The sequence below is a fragment of the Calidris pugnax genome, unplaced genomic scaffold (genome assembly GCF_001431845.1).
Source record: "Calidris pugnax isolate Ruff unplaced genomic scaffold, ASM143184v1 scaffold133, whole genome shotgun sequence".
Classification (NCBI taxonomy): domain Eukaryota; kingdom Metazoa; phylum Chordata; class Aves; order Charadriiformes; family Scolopacidae; genus Calidris; species Calidris pugnax.
In genome coordinates this window covers 561,187-584,181 of record NW_015090977.1, presented here as the reverse complement: position 1 = coordinate 584,181, position 22,995 = coordinate 561,187, and the positions used below count along the sequence as shown (strand labels likewise).

Sequence of the window (22,995 nt, the reverse complement as noted above, 5' to 3'; positions counted from 1 at the left end):
TCGGGCGGGTCCCTCCCCCCCCCCGGCAGCCCTTCAGCGAAGCTTTCGGAGCAGCTTGTTAGCCAGGGTGGGGGTTGAGGAGGATTTCGCTTATTTTTGTGCATGTCAGGTCAGGGACTGAAGGGGCAGCTCCCCCGAGAAACTCCCTGGGACGGCGGCGAGTCTAGAGAAATGGGAACAGTAAATATTTACTTCCCGAGCAAAAAAAAACCCCACAAAACCCACACCAAACCCCCACGATTCTGACCCAGGATCACTCTTACACTGAGTGATGTCAAGGGGACACAGAGACTCAGGGCTCTGACACTGGGGCAAGGAGTTCTCAGGATGGCAGCCAGCAAGGCAGAGAGAGAACTTCTCAGCAAACTTTTAAATTTATATTGAACTTGGTTCTTGGTATGAAACAACCCTGTCAGCAGCTTGGGTCAAGTGCCCAGGTCTCCCTCCTCCTCATCTGCATGCCTGGAGAGCTCAAAAATACTAAGGCCTTGAGACGAAGTAAATATATGAAGTAAATATATGAAGTATATGAAGTAAATTTCGCACATTCAGCCACTAAACTCTTCAAAAAGTGCAGTTTTCCCGAGCGTTAGAAGAGCAGTTAGTCCCGTGTCGCTCACAGCAGGACACCGGCTGAAGGCAGGCCGCATCCAGCACCACTCCCGGGTTGGGGCCGCCTGGGGCCCAGCACCCCTTTAGGCTGTTTTTGACCCCTGCATGTCAGGTCAGGGACTGAAGGGGCAGCTCCCCCGAGAAACTCCCTGGGACGGCGGCGAGTCTAGAGAAATGGGAACAGTAAATATTTACTTCCCGAGCAAAAAAAAACCCCACAAAACCCACACCAAAACCCCACGATTCTGACCCAGGATCACTCTTACACTGAGTGATGTCAAGGGGACACAGAGAAGGAACCACCAGAGGATTCTGTCTCTCTCATTACTCTTCTTACCCCAACTGCAAGCACTTTAAACAAAATAAACTCCTATGAGGTCATAAAGTTGCCTTTTTCAAGAAGCTGAAATGAGATTTGCACAGCTGTTGTAAGAAGCATATCGTGAGTTTGATTATCAGTAGTTTTATTGTCTGTGATAATACGCGGAATAGTTTTGCCTTGAAGATCAAAGTGAATTAGCTCAATCCTGGCAGGTGTGTGTTTACCCAGACAGACACACAGAGGTATTTGCAGGTATCTCCTCTCTGTTACTCTGTGTTTCAAATCTAAAAATAAGGTGCTCAGCCCTGGAACACCCCGAGAATTCAGAGTACCATCAACAGGCATCACTGTCACTTACGAGTCTGCAGCCTGACTTCTTTTACAGGGCCTTATTTGCTTCAAATGAGATTAATGTGATAGCACATTCAGAGCAGGATGGGTGACTTGCTGTGCCAGATCTCATCCACGTCTATGAACAGCAGTTTTGATTTTATTTATTTGCAGATCACTTACTGTCACCTGAATTCTGAACGCAGGGCATCGTTGCTCTGTGTTCTTTTGAAAATCACATCATTAGTTCCAGAGATGTTGGCAAGCTGTATGCATCGTTATACTAAAAGGATTATTTTTGTGTGTGTTACACGGCAGAATGATCAGGTTCTGTCAAACAAATTGAATTATCTCGTCATACTTTCAATAAATCACTGTATCATTTGGACTCTCCTAGAAATTGGAATCTCCAGAGAAGAGGCGCTGGAAGCGTTACAGGTTGTGAGACAGGAATGTCACGGGGATGCAGCAAAGGCTGCTGGGGCCACCAGAAAGTGCACAGCGCTGGAACTTCTGGAAGAGGAGCAAGCCCAGGGCTTCATCATCACCTTTTGTTCAGCACTAGACAATATTCTGGGAGGTGGTGTGCAGCTAACAAAAATCACCGAGATCTGTGGAGCGCCCGGAGTTGGGAAAACACAGCTGTGGTATTTTATTTTTAGATTACTTTTCTGCAACGGAGAATCACTTTTCTTTGTTTAGTTTAACGTGAAGAAAGTTCATTTTTCTTGTTGTCATGACCGCAATCTCAGGTTCTTACACAGCATTATAAATATAATGGCTGTACTGCTTCCTGTTCCGTGTATTCCTCAGCAGAAATGTCACTTTACGAGTGAGTTGGGAGGGGAGAGCTTTGTGATGTAAATATTTCTCTTTTTTTTTCCCCGTTTCCCGTGGCAGTATGCAGTTGGCAGTCGACGTGCAGATCCCAGAATGCTTTGGGGGAGTAGCTGGAGAAGCTGTGTTCATTGACACCGAAGGGAGTTTCATGGTAGACAGAGTAGCGGATATTGCGGCCGCCTGTGTGCAGCATTGCCAGCTTATTGCTGAAGCTCATCAAGAAGAAGGTGTGTTGCTAACTCTTTCTGCCTCACAGGCCAGGATCTAGGATCTGCATGATCTGAGTGTCTCATAGGCTGCAGTTTTACAGCATGAGGGTTTCAGCAGCAGCACTGGCTTAAGGAGTTCGTGCTGCCAGCTTTTTGTTTCCACCCTAATGTGTCATACCCTGAACAGCATTGGTGTGTGGAGCCATGCTGCAGGCTGAACTGGTCTACTTCAAGAATAATTCTTGAAGAGAGCTGCTGGGGAGAGAGGAGAGAAATGGCAGAATTTCTTAAGACAATGTTGCTGCTGAAGCCCCAAATTGTAAAACTGTAGCCGGAATTCAGCTCCTTCATAAGGTCAATATAGCCAGGTCACATTTAATGTAGAGTTTTTTTTCTTTAAGTCATCAGGATACTCACATAACTTCTATGTTAGAGTATTTTATCCAGCAAGCCAGGTCACATTTAATGTAGAGTTTTTTTCTTTAAGTCATCAGGATACTGACATAACTTCTATGTTAGAATATTTTATCCAGGCAACTTCTGTTTGAACAGAGGTAAAATGACACCATAGTAAATGAGCTACTGCCTGTACATTAAACAATGGATGATTAATAGTCACTGTTGTCCTCTGGTGGTGTTCTGGCTTGAAAGTGATTTACTGGAAAAGTTATTTTTTCCGAAATAAATGTTTCATTTTTGGAGCGCTCCCGTGGAGGCTCCGGTGTATCTCTGTGCAAATGCTGAGATAGCATCTGCTCACCTCCTCCTTGACTTTCAAGCCAGATGGAAGGTATGTTTCCCACACTCTTTACCTTGACTGTTTCTGTTTCTGGGGGTTTTGCTGTTGCTATATGTGGATGGCATAGTTTGTTAGAATGATGAAAGTAGCAATATGCTAGCACAGACTTCTGACTCATTTACTCATCTATTTATTTGTTCTCAGATCATGTAAAAGCTTTGGAGACATTCTCGCTTGAAAGTATCCTTTCTCATATATATTACTTCCGTTGCCGTGACTACGTAGAGCTTCTTGCACAGGTCTACCTCCTCCCAGACTTTCTTTTGGAGCATTCAAAGGTAAGGGTTATTGCAAGACTTACCAGGAGATGTGACTCATCTTCACAGTAAAGGTTTTCAGGGATGCTAATCTGGTATAATGAGTAACACCTTAGTACCTTATCAGGAACTCGGCAGCAATATATTGGCTGACACCAGAGTACAAATGTAAAGCTTGCCTGTTTGTTAGCTTTTTCATTCCCATCCCAATTACTCTTGAGAGTAATTTGCTTTTGCTATCGCTGCTGCCACCATCCCGCATCTCCACTTTCAGGCCAGGATAGTGGATCTATGTTGCCACGTGTTGTTACATTTTTGTGAGCACTGAGTTATGAACCATCACCCAACTGCTTTACAAAAGAGCCTCTGATCCAGGTGTGATGTGATGACCATGATGCAGGGGGATCAGAAAAGCTTAGTGCCATTTCTTTTTGTCCTAGAAGATCACTGAGGACCAGAAGCATCCTGCACCATCTTAGCATCCAGAAAGTGACTCTTCTCCTTCTTTCCAGTACATCTTCTGTTGCTACAAGCAACCAGAGCCTGCAGCTTGACTCTTGGGTGGACTACAGCCAAAAAGTTTCCCAGTACCTAGTGTCTTAGTGAAACGCTATAGTAAGGCAGATTTTTACCACCTCCCTTCCAGATTTCTAGATTCCGCACAGCAGATCACTCCCCAACAGGATTCAGGGAAAATGGCTTGTGCCTCATTCTAACAGAGCACAAATCAGTGTTGTTTAGTTAGATTGTCTCTTGCATATCATTTCCATTTTTGGAAGCTGTTATGTTCTTGAAAGCGCAGATGGGAGTCTTACTTTTGCTTAGTGTAGTCTGGTATTTCCCTTTCTCTGCCAGGTACTAACGGTGCCCTGTTGTGTTTGCTCTTGTGGAAAGTACATGGCTTCATTAGCACAGTTACATTGGGCTGCAGTTCTCTGGTACCATCTGTGCTGATTATCTGTGCTTGGCCTGCAGCCTGAAATACTGAAGGTTGCAGGAGAACCGTAAGACCTTCTGCTGATTCCTTGGACAGGCTATAAGTGACTTGCCAGATTGCTCATTGCAGTCCAGCTCTCATTAAAATTAGTCTGATCCCACTGTGCAGACCTGGAGCTGAGACTGGGACCGCAGGAAACCTCCATTTTTTAGGGTTTTTTTGAGAGATACGTAGTTGTAGTGAGTGTCATTTGGTAACATGACTTAGTTTGAGATATTGTTAATAATAGGAGAAAGACCAATAATATGAAAAAGACTATGTTAGAAAATATTCTTGGCAATAATATACATAATTCTTTAAGGTCTAGTAGAGACAGACTGACATAGAGAAGGCACGTGTGTTACCGAGCTTTCTCAATATAACCTGCTTTTGAACACTTTAAGTTTACTTGTTTGCTATTCTATAACAAGTGCAACTGGGAGAAAATAACCTAAATTGAATCCTACCTGGACATATTCATCCGACAGACAAGTCTTTCTCAATATAACCTGCTTTTGAACACTTCAAGTTTACTTGTTTGCTATTCTATAACAACTGGGAGAAAATAACCTAAATTGCATCCTACCTGGACATATTCATCCAACAGACAAGACATATAACTCTGTATACACTCCTTTCTAGCATGAGTCATGTTTATACTATTAAACTGATTGTTCTTAAAGTAAAAAAATTACGCTTGAGGACAATGTAGAGGCACATAGAACCGAATTTGCAGGAAGGAGGAAAAATGAGAAAACAGAAGAATGTCTTATTTTAATTCTTACTTTATAATCTTCTTTTTCAAATTAAGGTTGGTTTTTTTTGTCAGTTGGAGGCCCAGGGCCGTTTCACAGAGTGATGTTTGCTACAGGCTTTTATATTCCAGTCATAAGGCTACTTCCCAGTAATCAATAATACAGAAAATCAGTTTTCTTGTCTTGTTTCCAATTTGTTATCTTGTGCATTAATGCAGGAACTTGTAGGTACCTAGGATTTGAGTGACATCTGAGCATGCAGACGCTGTAAAACTATCCATCTCCCTTCTGTATTTCAGACAAACTTGGGTCATCAAAACAGGTACAATAAATGAAGTTAGAATAAATCAAAATCCCAGACTAATGTTTATATAGTGTCTTCAGGGTAATGAGCCAGCAGCAGCATTGTGCTCTAGCTTCAGCTAATGATTGCTACCAAAGAAATAATTCGGCAAAGCAAACATCTTCAGACAAGACAGATACTCAGCTCCATTGCATAGTGTCTGGAATGTCTTTGAGCATCTGTTAAAATCTGTTTCTAAGACACATCACTGATATGATCCTTAGAATCAGAGAAGTTATCTTAACAGTGACTACAGACAGCATGTATTCTAATTTTGGTTTGGATTTAATTTTTGAGGGAGAAAATGAAATAAATTAGTGTTTGTGGAGAGTTGACGGAAATACAATTCTGATATTTAATGATTTTTTTCTCCAACTTCTCTTCTGCAAGGCTTTAAGTCCCGCTTTGTTATTTTGTATTCTGTACCAGGTGCTGCAGAGGTAAGTCAGCTGTGAGTAAGTGAGCTCTGAAACTGGAAACAGTCTCTGTGCTGAGTTAACTAATGGGAGAGCTTAGTGCAGTGTTTTATTCAAGCCAGTGCAGCTATGGCCTGAGCTAGTCACTATGCATAATGCAGGACTGCGATAGCAAGCGTGCTGGTGTGTTGAGAGCTTGAGGCTCTGTACCCTGCACTCTCTGCACTGCTGGTTGTCTCCAACATACAGAGAGACAATAAGTGTTACACCATCATGCACATCTGAGTATGAAATAAAAGATTGTCATCGTATTACATAAAACATTCCAATGCACTTAAAAAAAAAGAGGTCTTACTGCTTTTTGTCCTTGGTTTGTAGAATAATAATGGTAGCTTTTCCTTTTCTTCTGCATTTAGGTCCGACTGGTGGTAATTGATGGAATTGCCTTTCCTTTTCGCCACGACTTTGAGGACCTCTCCCTTCGGACAAGGCTTTTGAACGGTCTGGCACAGCAGCTGATCATCATAGCAAATGATCACAAATCAGCGGTAAGTCCAGAGCAGGTTTCAATCACAAAAGATGCTACTTTGGAATAAATACATTACAAAGAATTGAATTAAACAAATGTAATTTGTGATTGTCCATAACTAGCCAAATAAAACTGCAATAATATCCTGCACATTTGTGTTTGCCAGTTTGGTTAGTAAATACAGATGGATTGCACAGGCAGAACTGTTCAGGTGGAAAATTCCTAGACTTGCTAAAATAAGTAAAATTTGCATTAAAAGCATCCTGTGGATCTTAATTACACGGTAGCGTAGCGTTTTGCTGTGCTGTTACACATCATCTTCTTTAATGATTTGGTTGGACAAGGAATGTTCCTTTGGTGACTTTTGCCTACAAAGCACAGGCATTAAAATCCACCAGAGTATTTAGCAGCTCCAACGTAACTTTCCACTCTAAGTGTAAAAATAGACTACGGTCTTTACAGAGGAACTGTTCTTTGGGGAGGAAAACTGCTTTATCTGCTAGTTTGGCTTGCTCTCCTGGCATCCATGGAAACCCATCGCTTCCTTCCTGGGCATTGTTTCTACGTCATTTACGCCAATATGGAGGCCAGCAGATCTGCAGCGGCGTAGCCAGCAGATGGCACTCAGAAGCTGCATCTGTTCCAGAAGTTGTTTTGGCCAGTTTTTTTCGTAGCACAGAAAAGCATTGTTCAGGAATTTGGAGTTTACACAGTCTCAAAATGGTGCTTGTGCCCGTAACTGTTTCCAGGTGACTTGCAACCTTGTCACCCACAACTCTCTTGCGGAACTGGCTTTTGTTGGCAACTGCTAAAAATAACCCTCTCCTTGTGCTTCCTCCGATAGCAGCAGGAAGGGAAGGAGCAGGGCTCTGCGTTCTGCCTGGGTTGGGCGGTTGGCCTTGCTGCTGAAAGCCTTCCCTCTCTCTCACCCTGACATGAATTATGGAGCTTCCTCCTGCTGGTGTGGGCACCGAGGGAGACGGATGTTATGTGGCTGCTGGATTTGCACAGCCTCCAGGTTACTGAGTGCTTTCACTCATAAATTGAGGACCTGGTGACCTTGAACAGCAGCAGTTCTCACTGCACAGTCTTTTTTTCCCTTGGATCGAGGGAAACGTATATAACTTACTTTTATTAAACAAGTGAGTTTATTTAGCGCTTGCTAAATAAACACTTGCTAAAGAAGTGATCAATCAGAGAGCTTCAGAAATAATTTAGCTCGGAGTGACCCTCTAGTTAGTTTTTGAGTTAGTTCCACGTCGCTTGCAAGCAGTCTAAATTCAGTTTGCGTGCCAGAGATTGCTTGTTGGGCAGCAAAGCCAAGCAGTCTGAATGCTCTAATATGGTAGGAAATAAGTTCCTTTCGTTTCTAAAGCTGAACACAGTGGGTTTTGCTGGGATGCCCAGACCAGCCCTTCTCCAGCAGCGAGATGGGGAGCCTGTTCAGGGCTGTTACCATCCACGTACGAGGAGTTACTTCTCTAAAACACGCAATATGTGTCTTGGGGCTTTCAGCTCTGTCAGTGTTTTGGTGTGTGCTCAGTGGAATTGCTTGTTCTAGCACACATTTCTAACTGTACAAGCGAGAATCATTACAAGCATGTCAAACAATGAAAACCCCTAGGGTTTAAGATAGGTACAATTCTTTATTTTTCATTTTTAATGAACTTTGCAATTAATATTCCTGGCTCTTTTCTGTCTCACCCACCCCCATTTCTACCAGGGATCTAACCTAGACTGTCTGTGAACCTCCTACGAGTGATTCGTGCTGCGAAAACACTCCCCCGCTCTGTCTGTTCACTTTCATTCTGCTTTGTATTGTACCCACTTGCGCATTTTTAGACTACAAGGTGCAGAAATTCTGTTAATCACTAGGCTTATGCCTGTTTTGAGCAGCACCACCAAGTTCATTTATGCCACAGTGACTGAAATCTATCTCTTTATAGAGGGCTAGTACAAGTCACGTGCCTCTAAAAACAGGTCCAAACAGTATTTAGTACAAATACAGTGGAATATACAAGTTGTGTAGAGTTTGCATCCCTTGGGAAGGGAGAAATTCAGTCTTCTTTAACATTACTTTAATTCACAATCTACCTTCAATGCAATGAAAATACATTTTGCAGGGTTCTCTTATTTTGTTTTGGCTATTTGAGAAAGGATGAGGCAGCTTTACACTTCTTCGTTAACACAGAAGCTTCATTACAGTAGGCAAGAGTTTTGCCTGAGTAATGATTCTTGGTAAAAGCTTTTTGAAAAATCCCTCTCTTCCCTCCCACCAGTACGCTGCTTCGCTGGAGATTTTCTTGTTTCTTTGCTTCTGTTTCCTCTTTTAGGTAGTTCTGACAAACCAAATGACGACAAGAATTGGACAAAGCCAGTCCACATTGGTACCTGCTTTAGGTAGGTGTTTAGCTTGTGAGTCGAAAACTGGGTTAATCTTCAAATCTATGACTTCCTTTCTTTTGGTATTGTGTACAAAGAAAATGGAATTGTTTGCTGAATTTCTGCAATGTAGCAGAATCCATGGTGAAACTTAGACCTAACTGGAACTGCTAGCATTGTGGAACTCTACAGAAGCGCTTACCTCTGTCAGCATTGTAATTATAATTAGCAACTGTCGAATTTTACTGTAAACTCAATCATAGTGTGCAGGTTAGAATCCTGGTTAGATTTTTGAAAAGCGATTACAAATATTTTCAAAAGTCCTGGCCTTTTCAGATTGCAGAAACTCACAGATAGTGTTGCTAGATTTTTTTTTTTTCCTTTTTAAACCAAAATTTTGAATAATAAATTTGATATTAGATCTATCGGTATTCCTTAAGATGACTGAATCACCACTTATGGGGAAGCACAAGGTACTAAGAACTCTGCATAACTAGGCTTTTGGACGTGCAGCTGATGTATTTGCAGCCTTCCCCAGGGGATCTTGGGCCGTGGAGTTCCCTCTGTTCCAGCTGCAGCTGTGTTGGCCAAGGAGGCCACTGCCCTGCTGGAGGTCACTGCCACGTCCTCTGTGCTGGCTGAGCTGTTTGTGGCATTGTCTTCCAATCTTGTTTTTGCCAAAAGTGGGCCAAGTAAGATTGAGCTGTTTAAATAATAAGTAAACCTCTAATGAATCAGGTAATTCAGAGTGAAACTGGCTAATGGATGATCATGTGAAAAACGTAGGGGTGGCCCTGGGAGCAGCAAACCTCTAGCAGGAATGTGGTGATGAACAGGTTAAAGCACAAACAGAAGAATGCAGCTTAATGGTTGCACACCTCAAACTATGCTGCAATTTCCTAAATTCCCTGAGAATCATTCACTGCCTCTCCAAAACAGTTTAAATTGTTTATTTTGCCATTATACTTGAACACGTTCCATTAATTATTTGCAAAGGCGTTTCATATTTGCTGCATTGCTGGAACTCTCTACCCATTGCTCTCTACAGTTATGATGTAGAGGGAAATTTTATGTGGGATCCTCAACTACAGCCTGCCCATAGTGAGTTTAAGTGTTTTTTACAAGCTGTTCCTGCAAGGAGTAGAGTATCTTACGTGGACTCTTCTGCTGTGGTCACAGGGGAAAATAGAACAGTAGAGATTTTGACAAATTAAGAAAAAGCTCCACACGTTCAAATCTTATTTCAGGTTGTAACTTTATATTATTTTATGGTGCACTTAAAGGGCACAAATTCTCAGTCCACAGCTTCAGTTTCTGTGAACTAAGTAATGATTCCCTTGTTCTGGAGGGGAGGGAGAAGCAGGGGACAGTACAAAGGCAAAAATGTTCTCAATGTCTGTAGAGGCATTGAACCGTTTGGCACAGATGTAAGATAAAATGAACAACTACAGACCATCTCCTTCGAGAATGTGAAGAATGTGGAATTTTGAGCTGTGCATGCAGATAAAGACCCAGCTTCTGGTTTCTGACCCTTTCTGTCATCTTTGCCTCTTGCTCTCTGATGCATTACTTTTGGCAGCTTTGCTGGCTACAAACTCAAGTAAAGCAAATGGATGCTGTCTTATTTTAATAGCCAGCGTTGTTTGAGAGCTGTTGTGTTTATTGAGTCAAAGGGGACAGTAAAGAATGTGAAGAGTCAGAGTAGGTTATAATTCAGAGATACCATCTATTGTCTTGTGCATATTTTCTTTTACAAACATTTAATTAGACATAACCTTGCATTGACCCATGATGGCGACTCTCCCCAGACTGTGTGTGTAACCACATACTATTGTTACACTGAGCAGTGTGCGCTTACGCAAAAATGAAAGTTTGTACCAGTTGGTGAAATATTTAAGCTAAGAGATATTCCCCTCATTCTAGACAGCAATATCTTAAGTTGAGCTTTTCAGAGTGGTACAAAGATGTGAATTTATTCCATAGACTCGGTGCAAGTATTGAGCAGATGGATTACAAGGTGGTTTTTACGACCCTCTCTGAAGGGATGTTATTTCAACAGTCTCATCCTATTGGCTAAAGAACCTCCTACTCCTCCACACTTGGTTGTAGCCCAAGGAACTATTGAGGGAGGGTCAGCAGCAAAACACGAAGTAGAATCAATCCTGTTGCCTTCCCTAAATAGCTTTTCCCCCCATTGATTGGCAAGCCTTAGAAACAGCCTTTTCTAAGATTTCACAAGCGCATTAATCTCCAAACTCTTATTCCGCTTCCTAGCAGAAGGGAAGTTCTTAATTATGAAAAAAAAAACCCCACAGATGCTGCAAGGTATTAAGTCAAGAGCTTTTTGAAGGGGACAGCTTTCTTTCCCACTAGTGATGGCTAAGCTGGGTGTTCCTAGACATTTCTACTGGATATATTTAGAAAGGAGGTCAAATATTAATCTGCAGACAGTTTAACTCTGAAATACATCATTTTACAATAGCATTTTTCTCTCATATTCTATACAGTTGGAAACATTCTGGTATGGAATTTGTACCCATTGTAACATGTGTTTTGATCTCTGACTCGTTAACTGTATCTGATAGCCCAAATCTTACACTCAACTTAGATATAGTGGAGCAAGATCTGGCAGGGCACCTGGAAGGTCTGTGTCTTCATTACAGTTGAATCATTCTTTTTCTTCCCCGTGCTATAATGAATAGCAGAGCACATGGGGCACGTGGGGCTGGTGGCACGATGGAGACCAACAAGTGATTCAGAAGTTACAGGTTTGGGTGCAAGTGAACAGGAGGCTTGCAGCACTTAACCAAAATGGCTGATTTAAAATGCAATCCATCTTTAGATTACTGACGGTGTCTGGGGATAAACAGAGGAAAACACCCAATAAAACTGTCTATAAATTGATTGAGCCTGTGGTCACCTGTGAACTGAAACAGTAGGACTGTTTCCCCTGAAACAGGAGAGCAATCCAAACTTCCTTCTCTCTTTCCACCGTGCCCCCCCCTGCCCCTTACTTTTTGGTGTGTTCCTTTGCATTTTGCTGTCAGAAGCAGAAACTGCTTCAGGGGCCCTTAATACTTTAATAATCATTGACTTTCTCCCAAAGCTTGTATCCCAAAGGGAGTGATGTTTGCTCATAATTATGCCTGAGAGACAGAATACCACAATTTTGAAGTAGGATTTAGACATACTCACTAGACTTCTTTGGTAGTAATTAGAAATACCTTTTCTTCGTGCTGCCTCTGTTTTCGAGATTTGTCTGGTACTTGTCATTTATTAGGTGTATATATAAAATCTTTCTACAAATATGGAAGTATTGCATCAAGCTGTCTATAAAACACACTGTGAGTACAGAGGTTATTTATTGTATCTCTATATTTGATAAAGTGGTTGTGAAATCCTTGCACATATGAAAAAGATGTGATTTATTACAGCAAGGAAGGTATATATGTTTTAATCGTGGGGTTTTTTTTGGAAGACTGGTCTAATTTTAGTTCAATTTACTGATGATGCTGCTGTTACAGGAGATAAATAAAATGTCCGGTTTTCTGTGTCACGCAGGAGAAAGCTGGGGCCATGCTGCTACTGTCCGTTTGATCTTTCACTGGGACAACAGTCAGAGGTAAGTGAAAACGTTTGCCAGCACGGTACCAAATAATACTGACAAATGTGACATTTGAGAATCTTTCTCAGACTGGCCTTAGAGGCCTTGAATTTGTCTTCTGGCCTTGGTCCGGCATGTCCCTGTCTACTGAGGCTCAAGAGGAGCTTTCTAGTTCAGCCCAAGATATTTTACTATCTGAATTTTGTAAGTAGGGAGTAGAATTTCTTTGCTTCAGTCTTTTAGGCCCCAGTGAGTACAAAGCCAAAGATGCCAAAGGCGGCTTTCCACCCAGACACTGATTCTCAGGACAGACTGGAGGGCTACTGGCCCCTGAGCCCCAGTGGCAGCCATTGGACCTTTCTGCCTTTGAATACAGCAGGATGGTTCTGCAAAATGGGAGAGCTGCACAGATACCAAGTTACAGTGACCTGCAGAGAGGCAGAAAGAGCTGTGTTTACTCCCGATGCAGGGTTCACCTACGGAAAATGATTTTAGAAGCCCAAAGGACCACTACGGAAAATGATTTTAGAAGCCCAAAGGAATAAGGATGACCCTTCTAAAAACATGATGAAGTTCTGTCTGTTGCAATGAGATCTTTTCTGTTTCCTGGTTCTTTTTTTCCCTCTTCACTATATTGCAAGCTCACTTCTTTTTCCCTGGTCAGTTAGATTTGTCTTGTACATAGTATCACAGTGCAGCAATTTGAGATTGAAGCCTTGCTTCAATTCTGTATCTCCTGCAAACAGCAAACAAAAGTGCTACCGGAATGTTGTTGTGCATAGTTTTGCTTGTTAAACTCAAAAGAGAAATGCAGTGACACTTCCTCATGGAGTTTTGCTTTTTAAATTCTAAGTTTGAAGGCAATGCAGAATGATTACAGCAGGCTGTTTAATTTGGTATTAAATTAACATCACTGATTAGTTAACAGCCTTTATAAGACAGAAGTTGCATCAACATTATGATTGCAGAGTGAACAAAAGTTAATTTTATGTATCAAAATTAAAGAGCTTTTTTCTGCTGTGACAGAGCGAAGAAGGCTGTGGATACAGGTTCCAGAAAGCAAGCCAAAAATAGACAAACATGGTTTATTTACTGTTCTAAATATGCAGCTAATACAGAGCAGGGCCTGCAGAAGCATAGCAATTCCGATTACAGCTGCCTGCCTGTAATGAACTACCTGTACCTGGTGATCCATCGTGGTTTTGTTGTTCTTGGTTTTATATTAGGTTATTGAGGCACAGAGATGACCATTTCAGAATCCATTTGCCTTTTTTTTTTTTTTTTTTTTTTTTTTTGAATTGTGCTTTGGCCAAATATGATACCTGTCCTTTTCTTTCTCCCTACTACTGAAAATGTCAGAGCTTAATTATAAGGGTTCTCATTGCTGTGAGGAAAGCTCCTGTTGAGTCAGAGGCATGCAGCAGAGCCCCAGCTGAGCACTTGTAAAAGCATGGCTGCTGCAGCTTCAGATTTAGGCTATTTTGTAAAGTATAACCCACCACTTAAATGGTCTGAGGAATTCCCCGTGTAGCTAATATGAAGTGGCAGTGTTCCTCAGGCTGTAATTACGTGCTCTCTAATAGAATGGCACCTCAGGGAGGAAAAAAAAAACCCCAAAAATAATTAACAGGATCTTTGGCAGGGTGTCTTGGTACAGAGAGCAGAACACTGTCTATATTGGCTTTACGTAAGTGTAAGTTTTGGGAAGGTGGGCAGGGTGCAGACCAGCAGCCCTGGGACTGCTTGAAAAATCCCTCGCTTTTGAGCTGCTTTGCGATCTTCTACCTATATTATAGATCTTCTATCTATAGTATTACCTATAATATGCAAGCATATTATCGGGCTAGGTGCTGTATAAGCACAAATCAAGATGCATTGCTCAGAGTCTAAATGCACAAAATCAAGGAAGTGTTAGAGGAGAAATACAAACGATTTTCTCAAGGTTATGCTGTACGTCAGTGGCAAGGTCAGGCTTAGAAATAGAACATCTTATTCTCCATCCACTAGGTTATATTGACAGCTTGTGCAATCTCTAGAAAAAAACCTCCCTTAGAAGTATTTGAATTCTTAAGGGTATCCCAACTTGGAGAGGTCAGTGCACAAATGATTGCTTATTGGAGTAGGAAAGAATTGCGCTCAGAACCTTTTTTGTTTGCGTTTTAAGAAAGTGGCATTTGAAATTAATTCATAATTGATATTGTTCCAAAAATGTGATCAAATGCTGTGATGAAACAAGGCTAATTAATCACTCTTTTTAGTAGGTCTACGTTGTACTTGAGCTGACAGGTCGTGTAAGGATGGGAATTTGGCACCCACAGCTTAAATGAGCTATATGAAAATGCATACATAATTATTCCACTGGTCACCTACCCCACGTTTGTGGGAAAACTTGGGTCTGATCATTTGGTTATTGGAATTTGTATTGTTATTACATTCACTAATCATAATTATCTGTTTTTTTGTTTAACCAGGTTGGCAACGTTGTACAAATCACCGAGTCAGAAGGAGTCAACCATACCCTATCACATCACAGTTAGTATTTCGTTGGGGATGGAGATAGAGAGATGGGAGTGAATTGTTACCTGTAAAGGAGTTTTCAGACACATAGACAAATCTGAGAATGCTGATTGCTTTCTTAGTGTTGCCTTTGCCTTTCAGTTGCCTTCTGAAGGTAGCCAGTAACACTGGGATGTCTCCAGGTTTATGAATATTGTGCACCTTTTCGCTTTAGAAAAATGACCCAGGATGTAAGTCCTCTTAGAGTTGAACATTTTGATTTCCAGATCAAATTTACAGACAGCCTGTCCCCGTCTGTTCTTGTACCCATATTGCTTATTTAGTCTGCCCTTGATGTTAACTTTTGGCCTAAGTGCAATTACAGAGAACAGTCATGCACTCTCTGAGCCTTCGTTTTGGGAGGCTTGAACAAGCCAAGCTGTTTTCTCCCTTGTCAGGTTGGTTGTTGTTTCCCGAGTGGTTCTTTTCTGTTCCAGCTGAGTTTATCTTTTTAGGACAAGGGTGACCAGAATTGTACATGGTATTCCAGAGGTCTCACCAGTGCCATACATATTTCCACATCTCTGCTTTAAGTGCATTGCCTGATATAACCTAGGTTGTGTTTATCTCTTTCATAGCTCCATCCTACCGGTCACCCTGCGACCAGCCAATATATACAGATTTTTCTCTGCTGTCATTATCACATGAGGAGCTTCCAGCTTATGGCCTGAGTCCTTATTCATCCCTAGTTAAATCCTGTGATTATTTTCTTTTGTGGAGTGCTTAGATACATATTAATGAGAATACATACTGTCTAAGCTGTATTTAGGTTTAAAAAAGCCCCACCACTCGGCGCTCCTATCTTCAAATGTCAGATACATAGGTACATGCCATAACTATTTGCTACGTGTCCTCATGGAAACACGTTGCCATAGCATTTCCTGCAGATTTTAATGCTGCCATAAGATGAGAACGTCAAACTATTGAACGCAAATCAGATATTTATTTTTTTTAACCCTGAATGTATTCACCTGGACAGAAGAAATACTGCAAATATATATATTTTCTTAGTTCTGTAAAGACTGGAAGGGTAAGTGGGACTGCATCCCAAGGCTGTTTGGATCATGTGATGTAAATGTGCAGCCCTCTCTCTCCAGCTGACAAACAGATGGATTTATCTTAGACAGTTTAATTGCCTTTTCCTTTCAGTTTTATATCCATTATAAAACAGCTATGCGCTCTTCTGTGTGTGCACACAATCTTGAAATACAGTTGAGAGTGTATCCTAATCAAAGATTAGTTAAAACTTAAGATTATCCCTGTGTTTTTTCCCTTAATCCTGTTGAGCTGCTTCAGCAGACGGTTTCTGTAAGTAAAAAATGTATTATCCCTGTTTCTTTCATGAAATTCAGGTCTGATGGCAACAGTCTGCTGTTATCATTTCTCATTCCCATCTCCGTAGTTTAACTGGAAGATGTAAATACGTTTCAGTGTTTCCAAATCTGATCTAGCACATCTATGTATAGCCAGCATACAACAACAACAACAAAAGATAATTAAAAAAAAATAACAAATTCCTCAAGCCTAGATCCTCAAAGATGTTTAGGATTATGCAAATTGGTACCATTGACCAACTGGCTGTTCAGTGCCTGTAAGCTGATGGAGAAGGGTGTAACCCAGCTCCAGTTGGTTTTCAGCTGTGTCCTTTCCTGCACACTGGCAAGTCGGTCACCACTCAGCCAGTGTGGAAGCTGTGGAACACCTCCCAAATGAAACACGGTTTCTTTCACAGGCTGATAAGGATTCATTCTTAAATGCAGAGTATAGAAATGTAAATTGATTTATGCACGAGGGAGTAAGTAGATCATCTGATTCACCTAAATTTCTCAGATAATGCGACCTGATTATTTGATCGTGAAAGAGAGAGACCCAGGACCTATATTCTGCGGAGGAATTGTCAGTATTTCCCTGAACTGTGGAGGGTCTGCCAGACTAGTGATGAGAATACTGCTCAAGTAATAAAGCCATCTGCCTTTGTCAGTCTTGATGCAGTCTGGAGACACCAGAAGATGTTAAAGAACAACTCAAAATACCGTAGACTCAAAGCTTTGAAGGTCCAGTGAGCCTTTTTAAGCCTTAGTTCCGTTAGCTGTGTTCTCTCCATCTAAAAACCACTAACAAGCTTCACAGATATATACAAAATTCTTGTATTTTCCAGGGGCTGTGCCCAGAAGGTACATGCCTTTAACTAAATGCAAAACATCCATACTAAGCAGCCTACTTTATCGTGTTCTGGCCTTTATAACCATTGGAATGCTTTCACTGGGAGTCTAGCATGCTGGATTAAGTGGATTCTTGGCTACAGATCCACCTTTGTGCCTCAGGGAAATGGCAGAGATTAGATGCGAGCAGCAGTGAAACACTAAACTTGAAGATTCCCCATTACGCTATTTAGAATAACACTTGAGTTGCTTATAATAGCAGAGGGACTGCACAAATGCTGCCCTTGTGGCACCTCTTGCTGTTTGTTCCTTTAAAAACACAGCAGGCTGCGCGAGGTGAGGCATTTAGAAATAGAAACAGAGAGATGGGAAACTTAAGCAAAACATTTTGATTGGGTTTTGGTTTGGATTGATCTTGGTGTGGGACACACTGGCATTTTAGAAAAGTCACATGTCTGATAGAAATCCTGCCTGCTTTTTCACACTGCACCACCCTAAAATGTCAGCTTTCCTGAAATGCTCTGCTCCCCACATTGTTTCTACCTGAGTATTTAGGATCCCCAGAGCAATTTCTTTTTCCAATTAACCCCTTTTCCTCTCTAAGTCTGCACTGCAGTGAGAGTCTTCCCTGAGCTGTCAGCAGCGCTCCCTGCACAGCATTTGTCTGGAGATGGGAAGACAGTTGCAGGCTTCACATCTCGGTATCTCCATCTGCATTGATGACATGTTTAACTAACTGATTTTTCCAGATCTTTCCTGTTTTAAAATCTTTGAAAATCATTAAATTGTGAGCTAAGGTAACAGAAAATACAAATGGTACTAAGCCAGATAGGTCACTTTAAGCTCTCTCCTGAGTAGCAGCATCTAGTTTTCACTTCTACATTTAGTTTTTGGCAGTTCTCATCCCGTTGTGGCCCATAAATTACTATGCTGGGACAGTCTTTGCAGTCTAGAGACTGATTCAGAGATGCTGTTCTCTTACAATGTCTCATTGATGTTTTCAGTTCATTAAGTAGATACATGAAACAAAAATATCCTAGGTCTTAGAAATTCACAGTTATGTTTCTGAAAATGACAGAGACAATTAATGCAGTCGTCTCCTTGCTTCTGTGGGGGCTTGAATAACAGCTGAAAGATTTGGCTTTTAATTTCTTTAAATAGGCAACGTAAGTTAATTTACAGAGAAGCGGTGCTTCATAGTCATAGGGGTTATTAGTGGTAAAATGAAAATGATAGCCTGGTTGGTGAAAATACAGTATCTTTAAAAAGTAAACTGAGGAGAGACAGTTATTACTTGTCATGTTTCTTGAAAAGCTTGCAGTTCTGAGCTTAGCCCGGTCTATAAACGTTCTGTGGCCGCTCATCTAAAATAAATGACAGCATCATACCTTATTCTCATCTTCTGGGAACTAGTTACTCATGCTTTATATCCATAGAAGTGTTACCACGTGATTTTGCTTGTATGTTACAGTCTCATGGCTTCCGAGATGTGCAGCCTCCAGCCGTCACTCAAAATGCAGAAGATACTGAAATGAACCCTCGCAAGCGGCCACGAAGAGAAGAGGAAAACTAATAGCGATTCAAAAGTCGAATGTTAAAAAATGTGTGCTCTGTGGGAACAGTTGCATAGTGAACATGCAACCAAAGGCAGCCTGAGAGACTCTAACTTAAATTCCTACTCTGGACATTGTTTTAACATTAAGACTGCAATATGCAAATTTCTGTCGCAGAAAATTCCTTTGTGTATGGCATAATTTTATAATAAAAAATGTTTTCTATAACAAGAGACTTCAGCTTTTTGGGGGGAGATGGAGAATACAACTAATTCTTGCATCCTGAGTAAAAAACAAATGTGAGCATCTAATAGAGTACATTTAATGATGCGGGTCTTACTCATCTGGTTTTCTGTGTATCTGAATTTTAAAGAGGTTTCATGCAGCAATCTGGTCCCATGCCTCAGACCAGGGCAGAAGGCGGTGGAGCTGCTGATGGATGCTCTAAGATAAATACACGCCGAAATGCTGTGCCAGATTGGGGCATTAGCCCTTACCTGCTGCAAAGTCCTTGATCAAGGACAATCAAAGCACTGTTTTGAACTTCTCATTTATCTTGTAGCGGTAACAATAGAGATGAAAGACTAGATCTGAAGGACAAAAGATTTAATCCAGCATGGTAATTCTATGTTCCTATCTTAGTAACTAAGAATATTTCACCATTGCTCAAGCTTGAACCAAACTGCTGCAGAGCCCTTAGCTTCCATGTTCTTTTACCAAAGCATTCAGAATGAACATTCTGTAATAAGAATCTGTTTTGTTTGTGGCTTTAATAAAGAGTAAACCCAGGCTTCTTAGACACCAGCAATATATTAGCAGCTCCAGAATCTAAACCAAATGAAAGAATGAATGTACACTGAAAATACAGCAGGGATTTGTCCTCTTTTTATTAAGAGAAAACAAATCAATATGATTATTAGAGGAGAAGAAAGGTACTGCAGTGCAAATAGTAATTACTTCAATTATGAGAAGTGTTTGTCTGTACACATGCACACGTATGACCCCCTTTCTGGCATAGTGCTCGATAATGTTATAGCTGAGGAAACTCAGCCAGCAGGCTAAATGGAGAATTCAAGTTGAGGGAGTCACTATCTTTAATTTTTAATTTAGTAACACTACACTGACTTTGCCTTGAAATGAAATTCAGTGCTGAATCTGAGTCACAAAACCCCTCTATTCAAGAATCTGCAAAAAAAAGTGGCAGTGATTTTTGGATCATTATGGTGTTTAGGTATAAATTACATAATAAAATATTAGGCAAAGTGTTCAATTGCCATGCAGCAAACTGGGCTGTGTCAAAATTTAAAAACTGTGAGTCAGGGAGAAGCTCTCAAGCAAGCATGACATAGAAGAAGAAAGGCGGGGAGGATTTGTGACTCAGACAAACATTTCAATGCAGGAGACACAGGCAAACAAAAGGATCCTACCGCATGTGATGTCAGCGAGCAAACGCTCCGTTTGGGAATAACAGCTTCCTACGTATTGCAGCGCAAGAGCAGGGGGGAGCTAGCTCAGTGCACATGCCTACGTAGCCACAAGGAAAACCATCCATTAAGAGTGTTGTAGCAATCTTTCAAGCAGCACTGCTGGTTGCTAGTGATAGCTGCTATCTAGTGTGTTTGATATTTATGGGAAAATCCATTTCCTTCAATTTACTGTGTTCTGATTTAATAACCTCAACACGTTCTTCCATGTGCGAGGAGAGTAAGGACATGTCTCCAATATGCTATTAATTTCAGCTGACTGGGTTTTTTTAATTTGTTTGTAGTAGAATAGCACCCAGAAGCCCCAGCTGAGACGCTGAACCTGTTATACCGAGATAAATTGTTTTGTCTGAGTAAACGTTACATCTTTCGGTATTTCAGGCATCATTATCAAAATAAAAAAAAAAAATGCAGTTACTGGTTAACAGTGGGAGTTACAAAACATCCAAAGGAAGCACTGAAAGCTCCCTATGCTGAGATTTTACATTTTTTTTCCCTCATATTGAAGTTATTATAAAAATCAGCTCTGCAGACCAGAACGAGAGAGAAGGATCTGTTGGTGGAGACAAAATTAGATTAAATGAGCCAGATTTCATTCTCATCTGCTGGAGACTAGGAAACTGTTCCAGGTTTAGAATTGCGTATAAAGAATTTGACCATTGCCTCACCAATAAATTTTCCATGGCAAGCTGATATTTTCTTACATGTGCCTGGAATTCTCTTGCATTTCGTAGCATCAGTGCACAACAGTGAATGGCATGAGAGAATTTTATGACTGCACAAAAAGTAAGATTCTAACTAGCCAACGTCATGGCACTGAATCAAAACTGAAATTTGGTTTGATTTGCTGCTTAAGTCCCAGTTTTCTGAAAGCCAAGAGCTTTAACTATCATGCTGAGTTTAGAATTATTCCATTTTGCAGGAATGACATTTACTTGTGGTGTAGGAACCACAAGAAGAATACAGTGTCTACCACAGGGCTTGGCAACAGGAAAACACTGTGGTCACAGTAGACTTCTTCTCAAGCCCAGAATCCTGCTTTGAAACTCTTTAGTTTGGAGGGGGAAAATAACAAATTATTTCTTCCCAATTGTATGTGGTCTGCACCTCTTCTACTATGAAACACCGAGAAACCAACAAGCTTCCAACTCGAATAAATTTAAGGAAACATGGAGAAGAAAGCAATAGGCATGAAGGCACAGCCGAGGTTCAAGTTACACAATCAGTCCCATATTGAAGTCAATCACAAGCTGGTTGACAAATGTGGAAGGAGACTCAGCTGCTAAGCTGAATGTTGAATAGAGCTGAGAAGAGTACATTTAAAACATAACATATTTTTCTGTTGAATTTAAGTTACTGTTCCTTCAGTTATTTTAGGGGGACTAAACTTAGAATCAGATTTATTGTGAGGTATTTCATGGATTAATGACAAAGGTGAAATCCTTACTGCCTGCCTTTTTAACCCCACCCTTTCTCTGAACAAAAGAAGATATCTAAGTTGGAAGGACAAGTCATTGCATTCCAGCTTCTCAGAAGAGATCATAATTATTTAGAACGGCACATTAAGCTGTATTATACTGTTTTAACACATGCTTTTTCTATATTAAATATATTTTATTAAGTTTTGAAGTATGGTTCGATGCTTTCTTGTCCTAAAACAGAGTACCTTGAGGGAAATTGAATAAATAGAGCACTTACATTGATGTAACACAAATATTACAACACAGTACGAGGGAAATAATACTTTTTTTTTTACAGGATGATAACCAGGGAAGTTAACCTGTGGTTGCCAAGCAGTTCAAGCACAAGGGCCTTGCTAAAAGCATGCACACAGGAGCCTGGCTGTAAGGGAATGCGAGCCACCGGCTGGCAGAGCTGGCAGGGTCGTAGGGCCGTGGAGCAGCCGGCTCAGCCCTCCTCCGCACCCGGCTCCCCACCACCGGAGGAACCAGTGCCAGCTGCTACCCGCTCCTGGGCTTCCCCTCTCCCTGGCTCCTCTCATGGCTTCTGGCCATCCAGTCATTTGGGATGATTAGGGTCAGGAGAGCTGCCTTCCCTTGGCTGGTACAAGATTTCTGCAATAATGTTCTATACTGAAGAATGAAATCACTGGGAACTGGCCCCCTTCCCAGTACTGAATTTCACCCACAAATGCACCCACTGTTAAACTGTAAGCTACTGTCTTGCTTCCTACAAGCAAGAAATATTTGTACAATATGCACTGTCTATTTATTAGAGTCTAAGCTCTACATAGTTTTATCTATATCTATAGAAATAATAAATGATATGCAAAGCAACAGTTCAATCACTATACAAGCAGTAAAAATGTTAGCTTAAGTGCTGAAAGGATGCATAGGAAAGAATGTACTTTACTAAGTCATTCTTCAATAATTAGAGCTAGTACTGTTCATTTTATTACAGAAATTAATTGTCATTGATTTATATGGAGCCAGAGAAGCATCAGAATATTAAAAAAAAAACCCCAGAGAAGCATCAGAATATTAAAAAAAAAAAAAAAACCAAACATCACATTTCAGTTTCAAACAATGAGAAGGGCAATGTTTAAAATATAAAATATCTAACAATGTATATGGGAAAGTAAAAAGGAAACTCTACAGACCTCAATAAATGGTTCTAATTGGATCCGGATGCTTTTCTCAAAGCTTCCAAACATGATGTTTGAAAACTTGCTCAGTTTGGTATCTCCCATTACATTATTTTAAAGTTTTAAGTTTATGACATGTAACTTCTAATACTCTTTTATTTACTATGAACCACTGCAATTTTACCAACACAGTTAGCTACATTAGGCATTTAAAGTAAGTCTGTGGAAAAAACAATGTAATTTTTTAAATCCCATTAGGCA

At 40.8% G+C, this 22,995-nt stretch overlaps 1 protein-coding gene across 1 annotated transcript in view; it reads left to right on the top strand.

The window, feature by feature from the left end:
• Nucleotides 1–18,873, top strand: part of RAD51C (RAD51 paralog C) — a 25,903-nt gene extending 7,030 nt beyond the window's left edge. The window contains exons 3-10 of the mRNA XM_014953169.1: nucleotides 1,662–1,911; nucleotides 2,165–2,331; nucleotides 3,257–3,390; nucleotides 6,276–6,407; nucleotides 8,722–8,788; nucleotides 12,332–12,392; nucleotides 14,846–14,906; nucleotides 18,564–18,873. Coding sequence (XP_014808655.1) covers nucleotides 1,662–1,911; nucleotides 2,165–2,331; nucleotides 3,257–3,390; nucleotides 6,276–6,407; nucleotides 8,722–8,788; nucleotides 12,332–12,392; nucleotides 14,846–14,906; nucleotides 18,564–18,665 — 974 coding nt within the window. The 3' untranslated portion in view covers nucleotides 18,666–18,873. The remainder of the gene's footprint in view (nucleotides 1–1,661; nucleotides 1,912–2,164; nucleotides 2,332–3,256; nucleotides 3,391–6,275; nucleotides 6,408–8,721; nucleotides 8,789–12,331; nucleotides 12,393–14,845; nucleotides 14,907–18,563) is intronic.
• The last annotated feature ends 4,122 nt before the right edge of the window (nucleotides 18,874–22,995 follow it).